A 17,747-nucleotide genomic window follows, 5' to 3' on the forward strand; every position below is an offset into this window, starting at 1 on the left:
GACAATCCAATCACTGAAAATCTGACCAACACTCAGGCTCCCTCCCTGTCCATGTTTCCAGGGTGGGTCTCAAAGCCCCGCCTTCTGAGCTGTATATAAGGCAATGGTTACTGCCAAGAGCACACAGTTCCAAGCTGGTCTCTGTGGCCTTGAGAGGCAACTCACTAAAGACACTGCCAGAAAAGGACCATCAAAGGGTGAGTAGTGACCAATCAGGGAATTTGCAGTTATGGGGGGTGGGGTGAAGCATAACTTCCATGAATTCCTCAGGTCCTGTAGTATGAAAACGGGGTCTGATGATCTGATATCTGGACCCAAGTGAGGAGCGGCAATGGAGTGAGTACAGCATAGGGCACTTATCTTGCATGCAGTTGACCCTCGTTCTATCGGTGGCTTTCAGTATGGGGTCAAGAGCCTCCAGAAGTAATTCCTGAGCATTTTCAGGTGAGCCCCCAAATGAAAACAAAGAAAAATCCTCGATTATCTGTTATCTGTTTGCTCTCAACTAAATCCTGTCTTAATTCTGAGAACCTACAGAAAGCAGGTTACTGAAGTAGAGTATTTGCATCCTATCACCTGAGACCCCTCAGTGCTGACTTTCCTGTGGGGAGATTGTTCGACAGCAGGGAAGAATGACCTTAGTATTGATATTGGCATGGGCAGGCCCACTGGGAGATGCAGGAGCAGCTTCTCAGAGTCGCTCAGAAAAGTACTTTACTCGCCTGACAGATTTCTGCCATTTGCAGACCTCACAGATTTCTCAGCGACAAGGTGGCTAAGGTTGGCTTCTCTTCACATCTCCATCCATCTGTGAACGGTTCCTCTTGGTGAGCAGAAACCCACCCATACTTGGATACACTCAATCTAAGACTGGGGTCTGAGTGTGTGACTAATTTCCAACAGGAAAGAGCCCAGAGAGCTCCAATTTCAGAGAAAGTTCCGCCAAGTATACCCATCCCACATCTAAGAATGGAGGCATCTGCAGCCCTGGCCAAAATGCAGGCAGAGCTCATCTGTCCCGTCTGCCTGGACTACCTCAATGACCCCGTCACCATCGACTGTGGACACAACTTCTGCGACTCCTGCATCCACATGTCATTGAAGGACCTGCAGAACAGATTCCTTTGTCCCGTCTGCCGGCACCCCTGCCAGGAGATGTGCGTCAGGGCCAACGCCCAGCTGGGAAGGCTGGTGGACCTGGCCCGGCTCCTCCACAGCTCCAGGAGCAGCAAGACCGCGCGGGGAAAGAAGCGCAGGTGTGAGGAGCACAAGCAGGAGCTGAGCCTCTTCTGTGAGGATGACCGGGAGCTGCTGTGTCCCCTGTGCGCCCAGGGCCCTGCCCACCAGGGCCACCACGTCAGGCCCGTGGCCGAGGCAGCAGCTCATCTCAGACAGAGGCTCAGTGGGTACATAAAGCCGCTGAAGAAGCAGTTGGCAGAGGTGCAGAAGCTTGCAGTTACCCAAGACAGAAACCACCTGCGGCTGAGAGAGGAGATGCACAGGCAGAGGAGTCAGTTAATCTCAGAATTTGAGCAACTCATGCAGTTTGTGGAGTGTGAGTATGAGGACGCGTTCTGCAGGCTGAAAGAAGAAGACAAACGCCTGCAGCAGCAGCTCAGGGACAACGTGGCGGCCTACTCGGACCACATCTCAACGCTGGAAGGCCTCCTCCGGGAGGTGTCCGAGAGGGCCGTGATGTCTGAGGAGCTGGTACTGAGGGGCGTGAGGGGCCTGCAGCAGCGCTGGGAGAGCCTGGAGCCCCCGGCCGTGCAGCCCCTGCGCTTCCGCCCGGCGGCCTACAGCCTCCCTCCGCTGTGCTCGGCGCTCAGCAGCGTCATGCAGAGATTCCGAGAGCGCGTCAGCCTGGACCCCCGCACGGCCCACCCCAGCCTGCGCGTGTCTAAAGATAAAAAGTCTGTGACCTGGGTGAGGAAAAGTCCCAACCCCGCTGGGAACCCCGGGCCCTGGGCAGATGCCACGGAGCTGGTGGTGCTGGGCCGCGAGGCCTTCGCCTCTGGCCGCCACTACTGGGAGGTGCAGGTGGGCGCCAAGCCCGAGTGGGCCGTGGGCGTGTGCACCGTCGCCCCTTCGGCCCAGGCCCCGCGGGCGCAGCCGGCCCCCAAGAGATGCTGGACGCTGCAGCGGCAGGACGGCGACTACCTGGCCGTGGGCGCGGGGGTCGTGCCTCTGACCCTCAGGGACCCGCCCGCGGCCCTGGGCGTGTACCTGGACTGGGAGCTGGGCCAGCTTTCCTTCTACAACGCCGCCGACAGGGCTCACCTGCACTCGTTCACCGAGCACTTTGCTCAGGAGCTCAAGCCGTACTTCCGCGTGGGGCCCGACTGCGCCCCTCTCTCCGTGGGCGCGGGGAGGGCTGAGGACGGTGACACTACCCTGGCTTAATTTTGGTAAGATGTTGTAGATGGTGGAACTGGTTAAGTTAATGTTCACATTTGAAGAAGATGGGGCAAAACTGTTCCCTTCTCACAATTAGTGTAGTAATGAATCAATTTGGTCTTTTAATTTGCTTTTAATAAAGTGAAATTTTAATGAATTGTATGTTTCATATTTCACTACAACAGACTGTTTAAGAAAACTATAAAAAGTTCACCTATAACATTATCTATAAGGTGGGAATTTTTCACTTTAACGCTTTATTTCAATTTAGAGTTCTTTTATTATTTTATTTATTATCAAAAATCTTATGGAAGAATATTTGAATATTCCTTAAGTTGAAAATTTAAAGAATGTTCTTTAAGTAGAAATTACATATCCTTTAATAGAACATTTGGGAAATATTAGAAATAATGCAAATAAAACATCTAACTATGCTGTTGCAGACATTCGCAGGAGAAGGAAAGAAGTATATCTGAGTGAAACCATATCCAATTTTTATGTCTGATTGGATTATAACTTATGAACTGTTTTAGTATTTTAAATCCAATTTTATTTTATTAATGCAATAATCATTTTGCTTCTCTCTCTCTTTCTCTCTGTCTCTGTCTCTGTCTCTCTCTCTCTCTCTCTCTCTCTCTCTCTCTCTTTCTCTTGGCTTTACTTAGTGGGCCTCAGGTGGTCATTCCTGGGAGTTTCTAGGAAACCATATGTGGTTCTCCTAATTTCAGAATATTCTCAGCAACAAGAAACAAGAGCATATATTCTTTTTGTTAAGTGACATCATTAAGTGATGTCAAGCTATTTCAATAACTAACAGAATGGAGTCTTCTTCGATGAGAAATGACTCAGCTGAACCCATGTCAATGAAATGTCCTTCTAAGATCACCAAATATCTTTTCTGCATCTCCAAATATCTCAGAGAGCTCTTTGCAAATTGAAGAGTTCCTGCTCTCCTGTTTCTGGATATCTTCAGGGCTGATGACCGTGGGGCCCTTTCCACTACTACCTGAGAGAAAATAGGTATTATTCAGCATAGCATAAGCATCATCATTTTGAAGAGGCAGCTATTCTGCACCACCCAAAGTTGCTTAGTGTAAAATTTGTATGTACAGCCATGAATGAGGCCTTGAGGCATATCTCAGGACTGCAGAGTTAGCTGGAAACCCAGAGGCACGGCAGGATGCAGAAACCTGTGGCGAGTCAGTCTGAGAGAGATGAGACTGAACCCTTCAGATGATAACAAACCAACGAGAATTTGACACAGCACTTGCCCAAAGCAAACCAGGTGGCGGCGGCCAGTCAAGTCAAAGGTCATCAGGAAGTTAGCTAGACTGCCAAGAATTGGGCAACTTGCAGCAATCAGGAATTAAAAAGGTGAGAGAACAAAGAAGGGGGTTGCTCTCCTACTAGAGGGGACGGCCCTGACCGGTCAGCTTTCTCAGCTTTCTTGATTTGTGCCGAATAAAACTTTATACTACAAAGCTCATTGTCTTGTGTGGTCTTTCGGGTATCCCGCCCTCACAGTGACCGGGCAACTTCTTTCCCGAGAGAAAAGGTCTTGTCTGTCTCTGGGCGGCAGCACCAGCAGCGGCGACTGGTGTGGCTCTTTGGCTCACTATAAAGGGGAGACACTGGCCTGGTGGTGATCAGGCCACGTGGGCCATGAAGGGGTCGCCAGTGTTTTTTTTTTTTTTAAGGGCGATGCTCAGGGTTTTAGCTCCTGGGGACTGACCCCTCCTCCTCCTCCTCCTCTCAGTGCTCCCCTCTACTAATCCAGTCCCTTCCCACTGCCTCCAGCCACCCACACAGTCCGAAGGTAGCTGGGTCACCCTCCAAGTGTTTCAGGTTTTGGTGGGGGAGGGTTTTTTTTTTTTTTTCATCTTGTTTTCCCGGGTTGCCCACTGCCCTCCCTTGTTTGTGCTGTGTGTGCAAATGGCAAATTTCTTAAAAAAGAAGAAAGAAAACGTCTTGGCCAAGGGCCCCATGTTTACCTGTCATCTAGTCTTTCTAGAAGGAGTCTGGGGATGTGGGCTCTCATTCAAGTAGGAACAACCGCACCCATTTGTTAACAAAAATCTTAATTTTCCAGGATTTTATCCCTCTTTATACATTTTGCAGTAATATTTTTAATGTATACATTTTGGGTTTACTTTATTTTCATCCTTTAATTCATAGATAATACGGAGAAGATTATTCAATTTTCCATGAACGTAACAACATTTTATTTTGTTTTTTTAATGAGAAGGGGTGAGTTTTTTCAGAATTTCACAGTGTTGGAGGAAGGGGGGCTGACCCGGAAGGGAATACAAAATTTAGGAAACCTAACTTGACTTGAACACATTAAAAATGTTCTCATTTAATTTCTCTTTTTTGCTAGCTGAGCTCAGGGCTCACTGCTGGTCGGCTCAGGGATCACATTGCCCAGGACTGAACCAAGGTTGGCGGCGTGCAAGGCAATTGCCCTATCAGCTATACTTCCCCTCCACACTCCCCTTCCTTAGCACTGTCTGTCTGTCTGTCCTCCCATTGTTCATCGATTTGCTCGAGCGGGCACCAGTAATGTCTCCATTGTGTGACTTATTGTTACTGTTTTTGTCATATGAAATTTGTCACGGGTAGCTTGCCAGGCTGTGCCAGGTGGGTGGGATATTCCTGGTAGCTTGCTGGGCTCTCCGAGAGGGACAAAGGAATTGAACCCAGGTCGGCTGCATGCAAGGCAAACGCCCTACCCGCTGTGCTATCGCCCCTTCTTCCTAAAAAAAAAAAATCACTTTAATTTGTTTTAATTATAATGAAGGGTTTTTTTTGTTTGTTTGTTTGTTTTGTGGCCAGAGTGATAGTACAGAGTCTAAGGTGATTGCCTTGCACACAGCTGACTCAGGTTGAATCTCCTGCACCCCATATGGTCCCCAGAGTCCTCCCTGGAGTAATTTCTGAGTGCAGTACCAGAGGAAATCCCTGAGCACTGCCAGATGTGGCACAAACCTACAACAACAGCAACAAAAATACCGAGGAAGTTCGTGGAATAATGAAATAATAGATACTTATTCTATTCATGTTTGGAGGAATTATATAGATATAAATATTAAGTGTTTCTTAATTCTACTATTATCAAATTAACTTCATTGTACTATTGCATAAAATTAACAAGTAAGTTTTGTAAGCATTTGCCTTTTTCCCATAATACCATTTTCCTCTTTCATAACTATGTAAAATGTTTCAGGTAAGAGAGAGTAGGCAATTTTATAACCATGAAGGGCCAGCACCAGACAATCAAGGTACCTTGACAAGTGGAGTAAGGGCTATATAGACAGAGTGGAGGAGAGCAGACTCAGATCTCTCTGCAATCTTGTCTGCATCGTCATGAGATGGGGCTTTTACAGGAAAGAAAGAGAGAAGTGTATTTTTAGGAAAAACAACTAGAGATGGGTGAGCTAGAACATGAATAAAACACTTATGACATGTCCCAGTATCTCACATTCAGAAATTAATGTTTAATACATATTTTATTCATATCACTATTGTTCTCTGTGTCTTGGAACACTGAATGTCTTCAATTTCTTATTATCTTCTTTAATCGTAAATATTATTCTCACAACTATGTTCAGAATCATTTTTAAGATCAGATATTCAGGCCCAAATTGCATCTCTTGTGTTTTCCATTCTATTTAAATTTTTTGTTTTGTTTTCTGTAGAAAAATCTAACAATGTAATATCTACAAATCAATGAATGCACAAATGCATTCAAACAAATGGATGCATAAAGAAATGAATAAAGAAGTAAAGAAGTGAATATACCTTTAATCGAATAATTTCCAGATTCTTTGTTTGTTTTGAGGCCAAACCTGGCAGTACTCAGGCGTTACTCCTGGCTTTGCATACAGGAATTACTCCTGGTGGTGCTCTGGAGATATTATGGGATATTGGGAATCAGAATAGCACTGGTTGTGTGCAGGCTGTGTTATCACTCTGGCCCAAATGTTATCCGGCTTTTATGAACAAGGAAATCCCTGCCCAAGACTGTGACTCAGAGGCACAGCGCATGCCTTGTATCTATCTGTTAGGTTCAACATCTAGAACCATACAAAGAAAGGAAAAAAGGAAGGAGTCCTATCACTGTTTCAGATGAATACTCCTGATAGCCCAAAAAACACCCCATATATTTCATTATTCTACTCAGGTAACATAGAAGTTAATCAAGTAATTACAAAAGCAAAAAGTATAAAGTCTTGTTACTATAGAAAAAAAGCGATAAAAGAACTAATGTTTAGTTGACATAGAATTTTAGTTTTGTGGTATAAAAAGAGTAGGGACCAACAGTACAACACGATAAAGGTACTGGTCTTGTATACAGTACACTCTGGTTCAATCCCTGTCACTGGCCCAGAAAGAACTTTCAGAAGTAATCACTGAGCACAGAGTCAAGAATAAACCCTGAGCATGGATGTTTCTGTTTTTATAATGAGAGTTCACTTAATCAAGAACCTTAAAACAGAGATTTGGCAGTCAAACAAGGAGGTCTTTATCTACACGAGCTGGCTGGGCTGAGGACCTGCCAAGGCAGCACCTGAAGGTATCCGCTGGAGAGCAGGAATTCCAAGAGCACTTACGTAGAGCATCTGAGACATGTGACTTCTTATCTAGAATGAGACACCAGCACAGTCACTGGAGTTAACAATATGGCATTAACTACATCAATGACAAAATAGGATAAGGAGGAAGTTACAGTTGTGACTACATTGAGGCTGTTTACAGCAAGGAAAACTAAGGCATCCCTGAAATCACAGGTCTGGTGGTTTTGTAGTTAACAGCAAGTCAAGGAAATTATGAATCACACATTACCCCATATCCAAAGGGAAGGGAGCAGCAAAAGTTTGTAGAGTCGGAGCTTATTGGGACTCAGGGAGCATTCAAGTCTCCTCGGGAAAGTGTCTTGATGCAGTTCATGCTTCTCACATTAAAAGTAGATGAAGAACTGAGACTTTCTGAAACACTTATTCCCAAACAAACATTTCCCACAGCAATGGCCTTCGCAACTTCTCTGTTTGAGAAGCAGAGGCCCACTGTCCCGTCTGCCTGGAGGACTTGAAAGATTAGGTGACCCTCGACAATGGGCACTTCTATAACTCCTTTCTCTACAGCACTGGGAAAGCCTACAGGATTCTCTGCCTTGCTCTTTGCCTTGTTCCCCCACTTTCCTGACAGGTATTTCAAAAGGAACACCCAATTGTCTCACATCCCTGACATGGTTAAGCAGCTAACCGGGGAGGAATGACAAGAGAGACCTACTGTGAGAAGCACCATCACCTTCCAGATCTATTCTGTGAGGAGCTGTGCGGAGCACACATTGGCAGAGCTGCCGATGGTCCTAGGAGGAAAATCAAAGTCACCTGGTGCTGACGATGAAGGGAGAAAATGGGAAATTAATTGGGATAATTATAATCTACTTCAAATGAGAATTTTCATTGAAAAAAGAAGGAACTGCTTTCTTTTGAATAGAGATTTTTAGGAATATTATTCAAGAATATTCTCCAAAATGAAACCAAAGGTAGAACAGAAGCAAAGGTGTTTACCTTGCATGTCTGAACCAGTTTCAATCCCAGACATCATGTAGTCCCCAAACCAGAACAACCCCTAAACCCCACACTACAGAATGTGCACCCCCAACACCAAAATTCGAGAATAACTGAGTGAAAGCAAAGTCAAATTCTCTGAAAACACGTTCAAACTAAAAATAGCATCTAGGGTACACTGGTGAAGGGACTGGTGTTGGAAGATTGTATGACTGAAACCTAATCCATTTTTTTTAATTGAATCACCATAAGATACAGTTACAAAGTTGTTCATGATTTGGATTGCAGTCATACAATGTTCTAACACATGTGCCTTCACCAGTGTACATTTCCCTCCCACCACCAAACTGCCCAGTCGGCCTCTATGGCAGGCAATTTTTTTCTTTCTCTCCCTCTCTTCTCTTTTAAGCATTATGGTTTGCAATATAGGTACTGAGAGGTAATCATGTACATCCCTTCACATCCTTTCAGCACTCAGTTCTTGCCCAGAGTGGATCATTTTCAACTATTATTTGTAATAGTGGTCACTTCTCTATCCCAAATTGCCCATCCCCCCTAGCGTGCCCCCCAGCCCTCCCCCACCCCCACAGCTTGTGGCAAGCTTCCAACCTTGGAACAGTCCTCTTGGCCCTTGTTTCTTCTGTCCTTGGATATTAGTCTCATACTATATATTTTTAATATCCCACAAATGAGTGCAATAAAAAATTCAGATAGATTTCCAGACCTATACAATAAGGTAGAGGTAAAACCTGCATGGTTGGGGAGAGGCTGTGGTTTTGTTCTGGGGGGCCATGCTCACCTGGGCTCTGGAGCTACTCCTAACTCCATTATTTTATTTTCTCCAAAATTTTATATATTAAATAACCATAAACTACAAAATTATTCATAGGTGGGTTTTTGACATACAATGTTCTATCTCCAGTCCCACTTCCCGTGTCCACTTCTTTGCACCAGTGTTCCCAGATTCCCTCTCTGACTCACCCGCCCTCAGCCCAGCATCTTAACAGGCACCTTTAAAATTTGGTCGTTAAAGTTTGGGTCTTGCATTTTCAGTGTTGTTGACTCTGTGGTTTGGATATCTAGCTCTATCCTTCCTTAACATCACCAATGTACCTAGGTGTCCTTGTTAACATCTCCTTTGGCAGAGCTCTGGAGACCATATGGTACCCAAGCCTCCTCCACAAAACAGCAGCTCTCAGTTTATTGAGTTATCTCTCAGTCCAACACCTGGTGCATCTTCACGTAGAGTCAACAAGGGTCAGCAGGACTTTGCTCCGTCACCCACCCAGGAATGGGATTCCACAGTCATGTGTCATCACACACAAGGTCACTGCAGCTGGACAAGGAGCACTCAGATGGCCCACTGAGATATCCAGGCAACACCAGGAAGTGAACATGTTTGTTTCTTATTTCTTACTCTACATTTAACTACCATATTTGATTTTTTCATATATATTAAGTGTAAATTTTTAACCTGAGGGAAAAATAAATAAATGAATGTTACAATGATTATTATTTTATTGTTAATTTAGTTAAGGGTCTAATTTAAGATGATCTTTTCCTTTTGGTGTTTATTATAGGTTCTCTTGTCTTGTTCACTCCTGCCTGTGCTCAGGGCTCACGCCTGGTCAGTGTAGGTACATACTCAACCCTAAACTTATCTCCTGGGCCCATCAGTTAGTATTCTGAGATATAGATGACCTAATTGCAATTTGAAATACTTCATAATATCACTAATATATTATTTTAACAAATAATTTTGTTATGCTTATTTTTAATAAAAGTGTAGGGCTCAAGGAAATCTCACACACACACACACACACACACACACACACACAAAACGAAACTAGGGAACATGCATTGCACACAGAAGCTCAGTTATCAGTTCTTGTCCTGCATGGTAATCCAAGAACTAAATGTAGACTAGCCCCAAACCAACTCCCCTCACCAAATTTACTTGAAAACTATGAAATTATGCTAAAATTTTGGCATAGAGAATGAGATGAATCCTTGATATTTTTCATTATTTGATTTTTTTTAATTGAGCCTACATTAGTTTATGGGAATGGGTGATTTAAAAAAAAAAATTTTAATGAATCACCATGAGATCCAGTTACAGATTTACATACTTTAGTGATTATGTTTCAGTCATACAATGATCGAGTACTTATCCCTCCACCAGTGCCCATTTTCCACCAACAACGTTCCCAGTATTCCTCCCGCCACACCCCCCCAATCTCCTGCCGCCTGTGTGGCAGGCACATTCCCTTTTATTCTCTCTCTACTTTGGGAATGGATGGTTTTAAGAGTATAATGTCATGCCTCACAAATTTTGTTACTGGGGGGTTTGAAAACAGAACAGTGGTTAGGGTATGTGCTTAGCATCAGCACTATCTGGACCCTGAGTATTGTCACATAGAACCCTAGAAGACCCCAGAACTGACAGACTAACTTGGTTGATTAAAAAAAGTAAATGTAAACCTGAATACCTTTTGGGAGTTCCAATAAATTCATTTGTCAAAATATCTTACCTCAAAAAAAAAAAAGTTTCCTTGCCCCACTAGAACCACCACCAAAGTTCCAGTATTCCCCCCGGTACAGACCATTGACCAACACCCTCGCTATGATCTTTTTCCTTCATCCACAGCTTTGTAGTCCAAATTCAGGGGTTTGTTTTCATTGATTTTGTGTTTTTTACCAAAACTTACCAAAATATTTATTTTTGATTGTTTAATTATTTTGGAAGAGTGTGTGTTTGGTAGGGAGGCACACTTGGCAGTGCTTCAGGGCTATTCCCAGCTCGATGGTCAGGAGTTACACTCCCCAGGGTGCTCAGAGCCATGCCGTACCAGAGACATCCAACAGGCAAAGTATATACTAAGCCCATTGAACTCTCCTTCCAACCCCCTACTCCATTTTTCAATTCAATTATATATAAGTGAAATGAACATTCATCATGTTTAATTTGTACTAATCATTAAAGTCATCCAAATATAACTAAGTTTAAGATAAGGAAATTGTTTAAAAGTTTGACTCAATATTGAAGCAGCTTTTTTTAAAATTCCCTTACATAGACCATAACTCTACTCAGTTTAAAAAAATAAACTTACTTTAAATGCAAGAATTATAAAGCATTACCATTCAAATTTGGTCATGACTCATTAGAAAAAAACACTGAAGAACTATTGTCATTTGAGTTAAAGAAAAGAAATGCTAAATTGAGAACAGCTTGTATGGATAAGTACCAAGAGCTCCATAGATGACTAAGATGATAAGGCAAAGCCCAAGGATGATGTTGAGATATGATTTGATTAGAAATTCATACAGACACTCAGATATAGTTTCCCTTCAATGACTATGAGGAGTAGAAAAATCAGGTTTAAGGAGGAGCTAATAACACACTCCATCAACTTTTCAACATACAGATAATGCTGAGAAGTCACAGTCTCTAGGCATAGGGAAGTGATCCCAGGCAGTGAGAGTGGATGGACCATGGTGATTTCATCACCAGTAAAAATTGTACACCTACAATCGGGTCATGCCAATGCACATTTACTGAGCATAAATCTCCAAAATTTTGCATTTTTTGTAATTTTCACAGGTTGCAGATCTCACAGATCATAAATTATGGCTCATTTTTGCTTTACTAATCAATTATTCTTTAACTCAAATTATTATAAACAAGAAAGAAACATAAGCTATACCTATATAATTACTTATTATATAAGCTATACTTATATAAGTAATGAACAATACTTTGACTAGAAAACTTAGAAAAGTGTCAAAGTTCATGACTTAAGATTTATGCTTTCCACACAAAAGGTGTGTTGCTTCTACTATATAGCAAGACTCTTTCTCCTTCCTTCCAGTTTTAAATAAAATGTCTCTCATCTCCTTCTGAGATTTCAGCATAGGCATCTTTGTGCTAGCATATTTTTGAGTACAACATATGCATCTTAAAAGTTACATGATCTGGGAACCGGGAGATTGTAAAGTGGTAATGTGCATGATTAACTTGCGTACCCAATCTGGTTTAATCCCTAATAAACTGATAGTCCCCAGTGTTAGCACTGAAGGGACCCAGGTTTCAAAAACATTGAGGTAGCCCAGGTACTCTTGAAACCACAGGGCCTGAACAGCATCACATCTTCAACTACTTGCATTGAACCAATGGCCCCGTGGGCCAAGAATCGCTGATAGGAGCTCTGGTCTCCTGAGCACTGTTGGGAAAACCCTTCCCAAACAAAAGTTACATTTTCTTTAATATAGGTGAAAGAGAAGAAATACACAGCAGGGATAAAGTGAATCCTAACAAAATTGATTTTACTATAGTTGCTCCATACTGGTTGGAGACCTAGAAAAGATGACTAAAATTGATATTTGACTCTTTCATACATCAACTTAAAGCCATGTGATACTGAAGCTCAGAGCTCAATGGAAACTTTTCATAGTTTCTTAAACTATCTTAAGAAGTTTTCTTTGATTTTATTTTTTATGCTTGTCAGAAATATTGGCAGAATCTTGGCAGAATCTCCTGCCCCAGAACCAGGCTGTCTTCACTGGGCCCCCTCAGAGGGGGTGGGTTGAGTTTCCCTGCCCACCCCAAGCAGAGCCCTAGCAGTTGAAAACCTCCAGAATCCAGCCACAGCCATGTCCAAGGCTACTCTCTACATGCTAAGATGAGCCTCACCCATGAAGCAACTGACAGAGGAACTCAGGTATGCGGACCCCGTGGCAAAGATCTCCAAACCTGCTTGGATTGAGACTGGGCCTCCTCCACCCAGATCCCCAGTTTTCCAGTAGCTTGGCCGCCACACCCACAAACTCCCTCCCTACCCTCCAACACACACCATGTAATCTCATCAACGGCCAAGATCCAGAGACTATAACACAAAGCTCCCGGAAGAGAGCGGTGCAATTTTTCCTGGAGGAAAAAAATTTTTTTTCTCCCACATGGCAGAGCCTGGCAAGATACCCATGAAGTATTTTTAATATGCCAAAAACAGTAACAACAATGTGCTCTTTTTGTTCCCGGAGCAAACAGATGCCATTGGGCTACACTAGCATGCAACAGGGACAAATGAAGACATTACTAGTGCCCACTCGAGCAAATTGATGAACAACAGGATGACAGTGATACAGTGATACAGTGATGCTTGTCAGAGAGATTGACAAAATAAACCTTTATTCTCTATCCAGGTCACTGATTGTCAGGACTCATCTGAACATTTTCCCATGAAATAATGTAGCCAAAATGGGAGACATGAGGAGGAAGAAAACAAAGGTGATTATCATAGGCAAAGAGGGAGCAAAGGACTCTTTGTTACAGAATGGATTCAGATTTATTTCAAAAATTGGTGTTATTGATTCCTTGCATATGGTGAAGGTGATAGTTCAAAAAGTCTTAGGAAATCTGTTTGTTCTTAATGAAACATTCATTTCATCATATGGTTGTAAAGACTAGCAAATAAGTAGTTTTTAGTAGAACAGATGGGGTCACTTGCAAATCAATTGTTATGTTTATTTGTTGGATGAAAAATAATTTTATAGACCAGTAGGCAGCAAGAGACTTCAGATTGTGAATATAGGTAAAAGTGATGCATCCAGTTAATGCTTAAGTGTTGCACAAATGAATATGTCACACATAGCCTTTTTATTTATTTGCTTGTTTGGGGGATGTTCAGGAATTAGTCCTGTCTTGACAGTTAGGAATTATTCCTGGCATAATCATTAGGCTGTTTGTAAAGCAAGTGCCATTCCTACTCGGGTCCCTCACATAGTCTAATATAGAATTTTACTTTCTATTTTAGCAGTGGGGCTGGAGCAATAGCACAGTGGTAGGGTGTTCACCTTTCACGCAGCCGACCTGTGTTTGATTCCTCTGCCCCTCTCGGAGAGCCCGGCAAGCTACTGAGAGTATCTAGCCCACACGCAGAGACTGGCAAGCTACCCGTGGCGTATTGGATATGCCAAAGACAGTAACAATAAGTCTCACAATGAGAGACGTTACTGGTGCCCTCTCGAACAAATCGATGAGCAACGGGATGACGGTGACTTTAGCAGTGGCATTGAATGGGTGAAGGGAGAACTAGAAAATTCAAATGAGATCGTATATTTTAGCATATCACAGCTCCTCAATACTCAATTCTTCTTTTTTTTTTTTTTTTTTTTGCTTTTTGGGTCAACTCGGCAATGTACAGGGATTACTCCTGGCTCCTGCCCTTAGGAATTACTCCCTGCGGTGCTCAGGGGACCATATGGGATGCTGGGAATCGAACCTGGGTCGGCAGCATGCAAGGGAACGCCCTACCAGCTGTGCTATTACTCCAGCCCCAGCTACTCAGTTCTTTCACCTCACTACTAAATAGTCTCTTTGTATTTCCTTTTACCTGCAGATTGGTCCAGTCCTAGTCCTTTGGGGAGGAGCCATCATTCTTTACTGGGTGTGACAGCAATAACCCCACCCACTCAGTAGTCTATAAATGTCCCATCACAACAGATCACAAATTAGTACTAGCTTGGGTTCAGCAAACTTTAAGGAGATCTTTCAGAGACCAGCCCTGAAGGAATGGAGAGCTAGCTGCCCAGGTAAGCAGATTGGTCTTATCACCTGGGAAATAGATTAATCAAAAGATTCTAGTTCCAGGATCAGTCATCTCAGTCATATATGAAATATAGATGAGTTTCATTCAAGACAGCTGTGGGATGAGGGGCTAACCTGGCCAGATGAACCTGAAAAAAGTATAATGCTCTTAGGGGTCAGGACCCAGCCAAAAGGGCATTGGAAATGGTGGTGGGGGGAGGAACTTTTCATGAGATCTTGGGGAATTGGGAGTCAGCTCAGAAGTGTTTTTTAAATTCTTTTTGAGAGCACCTTTAGTCTGAGAGATTGGTGAGTGTAATCAGGTTCTGGGGAAAACACCATAAGTGGTGTGTGAAAGGGAGGTTTAGCCCTGATGGTCACACCATGGTCTCCGGCATGGCCTGGCATCTAAATGAAATCTAAATGAATTTCTCTTGATGTGGAGATTGACATGAAGTCTGAGAAGAACTAGGGAATGAAAAGAACTTGGAGACATAAAAGGTTAGGGATGTTTGGAGCAATCTGCGAAGGAAAACTGCAGTGTCAGAAATCTCAGATATTTGTAATGTCACTGTCACTGTCACTGTCATCCCATTGCTCATCAATTTGCTCGAGCGGGCACCAGTGACGTCTCCATCATGAGACTTGTTATTACTGTTTTTGGCATATCGAATACTCCACGGGTAGCTTGCCAGGCTCTGCCGTGCGGGTGAGATACTCTCAGTAGCTTGCCGGGTTCTCCGAGAGGGGCGGAAGAATCAAACCCAGGTTGGCCCCTGTGCAAGGCAAAAGCTCCACCCGCTGTGCTGTTGCTCCAGCCCATTTGTAATGTAAGAAAAAAAAAAGACAGAAATAGTGAGATAAAACTTCACTTGGCTAGAAGAACAGAAACCTACATTAATAATAATAGTTAGGGGTCAGAGCGATAGTATAGATGGTAGGGCACTTGTCTAGCATGTAGCCAACCCAGGTTTGGTCCCTAGCACCCCATATAATCCCTTTAACATTGCCAGGAGTACACCCTGAGTAGAGCTGGGTGTAGTCAAATGCCCCACCCCTCAAACAAATCCAGTAATGGTTAGTTTTGATTTGTAGACAACAAATTAAGCCCATCGAACAGAAAATATTTTAATAAACACTGCCAAGCTAGTTATAAAAATTCCCCTTTTCTTAACTTTACTTAATAACATCTAGCAAATCCTAGACAACATATTAGTTCTCTAAATGAGACAATTTCATTTTTTGAAGTTCTGGCTGCTTTCTGCCAAAGATGACCAACTAGCCAAGTTAATTTGAGTAAAGGCAATCCAAAGCAGAAATCAATGATTATCTGAGTCAAATCTTCCATAGATCTTCTTTAGGACTAAAGGGAAAGAAGCAGAAACGTGTTTGTGAGGTTGGAGTTTCTGCAATATATCAAAAGTTTAGGGTTATTGAGGGAGTGTTTGCTAAAAAGATATTTTCTTCTCATAGTTCCAAGTTAAAGGAGAATCAGGACATTCTGAAAAACTTCTCAAAAACATACTTCTCTGAGAACAATGGCCTTGGAAGCTTCCCTGACTGAGCTCCAAGCCGAGGCCAGCTGCCCTCTCTGTCAGGATTACCTGAGAGACCCGGTGACTCTTGGCTGTGGGCACAACTTTTGTGACTCCTGCATTCAACAGCGCTGGGAGGATCTAGAGGACATCTTCCCCTGCCCAGTCTGCCTTCACCACTGCCCTGATCGAAACTTCAGAAGGAATCACCAATTGCATCTTATCATTGACATCATTAAACTGGTTCCTAGAAGAACTGAGAGGAAACGGCAGGAAGAACGCCTGTGTGAGACGCACAACGAGGTGTTGGACCAGTTCTGTGAGGAGGATGCTGAACTGTTGTGTCCTCAGTGCCGAGTCTCCTCTGATCACCAGGATCACCACCTGATCTCCATTGAGAGAGCCGCAGAAAATCAAAGAAAGAAGCTCAAAATCTGCAGGGAGCTTCTGAAGAGGCAGATTGAAGAAAACATAGTGGCTTGCAGAAATGAAGTTTCAAAATTCATTGAGGAGAGCAGGAAGATGGAAAATTGCAGAATGGAATTACATCCTGAATTTGAGGAATTTAAATTATTCTTGAGAAAGGAAAAAGCTGAGATCAATGTCAGGTTGATGCAAGAAGAGAAAGAACTGGAGAATAAACTAGCCAAAAACAAAAGTCACATTTCAAACCATATGGACACACTTAAAAATCTTTTAAGTGAAGTTATCGTTTTATGTTCACTGGATGACCTGGATTTACTCTCAAGAAGAGAAAATATTCACAGAAATTATGAAGACCTGCCATCCCCAACAGTCATTTCACGTGAACTCAAGAAAGAGAGTCTCACTCTCCCTCCACATTATTTTGGTCTACAAAAAATGATCAGCACATTCCATGCAGATTTAACACTGGATCCTGCAACTGCCCATCCAAGTCTTATTATCTCCAAAAATAAAAAAATCATAATCTTTAGAACGAGTCTACCAGACCTTGGCAATTCACAGACATTTACTCCTTATGCAGCTGTGCTTGGCTCTGAGGGCTTTGATGGAGGCAGGCATTTTTGGCAGGTAGAAGTCAAAGGCAGAGGTGAGTGGTCCTTAGGGGTATGTGAAGAATCCTATCACAAAAATACTCTGATGTCTCCAACCCGTGAAAATGGCTGTTGGTCATTTGAACAATCCACAAGGGCCACTAAACAAGCTGTTCGAGGTGTGCAAATTGGTGTATTTCTGGACTATGAGATGGGAGAAATTTCTATTTATAATTTGAGTAGAAGATCATACTTGCATAAACTCACCGGTATATTCACAGAAAAACTAATGCCATATTTTGCTGTTAGAGCTTCTTCTAAACACTTTTCTATTAGTTTGGTTACCATCAGCTAATGGATGATTTGTGTTTGTGTATTTATTTTTTTTTTGCCTACTACTGGAAGGAACACTGTCTATAAAGCTTTAAAGTCTGTTTGTTTTGTGTATAGTGTTTTTTGTTTGTTTGTTTGTTTTATGGCTCACAGGTACTCCTGGCTCTGCACTCAGGAATCACTCCTGGCAGTGCTCCGGGGACCATGTGGGATGCCAGGGATGAACCCAGGTTGGCCGCATGCAAGGCACACACCCTACCTGCTGTGCTATCACTCTGGCCCTTGTTGTCTGAGATAATGAAAGCCTTTA

At 43.0% G+C, this 17,747-nt stretch overlaps 2 protein-coding genes across 2 annotated transcripts; both read left to right on the forward strand.

The window, feature by feature from the left end:
• Nucleotides 1-969: 969 nt before the first annotated feature.
• On the forward strand, nucleotides 970-2,403 carry LOC129406455 (tripartite motif-containing protein 75-like). The gene has a single exon (XM_055144236.1). It carries the CDS (start codon nucleotides 970-972, stop codon nucleotides 2,401-2,403), a length of 1,434 nt encoding a protein of 477 aa, XP_055000211.1.
• Nucleotides 2,404-16,091: 13,688 nt separating this feature from the next.
• Nucleotides 16,092-17,459, forward strand: LOC101556252 (tripartite motif-containing protein 75-like). The gene has a single exon (XM_004606227.2). The coding sequence runs from the start codon at nucleotides 16,092-16,094 to the stop codon at nucleotides 17,457-17,459; it is 1,368 nt and encodes a 455-aa protein (XP_004606284.2).
• The last annotated feature ends 288 nt before the right edge of the window (nucleotides 17,460-17,747 follow it).

The sequence above is a fragment of the Sorex araneus genome, chromosome 7 (genome assembly GCF_027595985.1).
Source record: "Sorex araneus isolate mSorAra2 chromosome 7, mSorAra2.pri, whole genome shotgun sequence".
Taxonomy (NCBI): domain Eukaryota; kingdom Metazoa; phylum Chordata; class Mammalia; order Eulipotyphla; family Soricidae; genus Sorex; species Sorex araneus.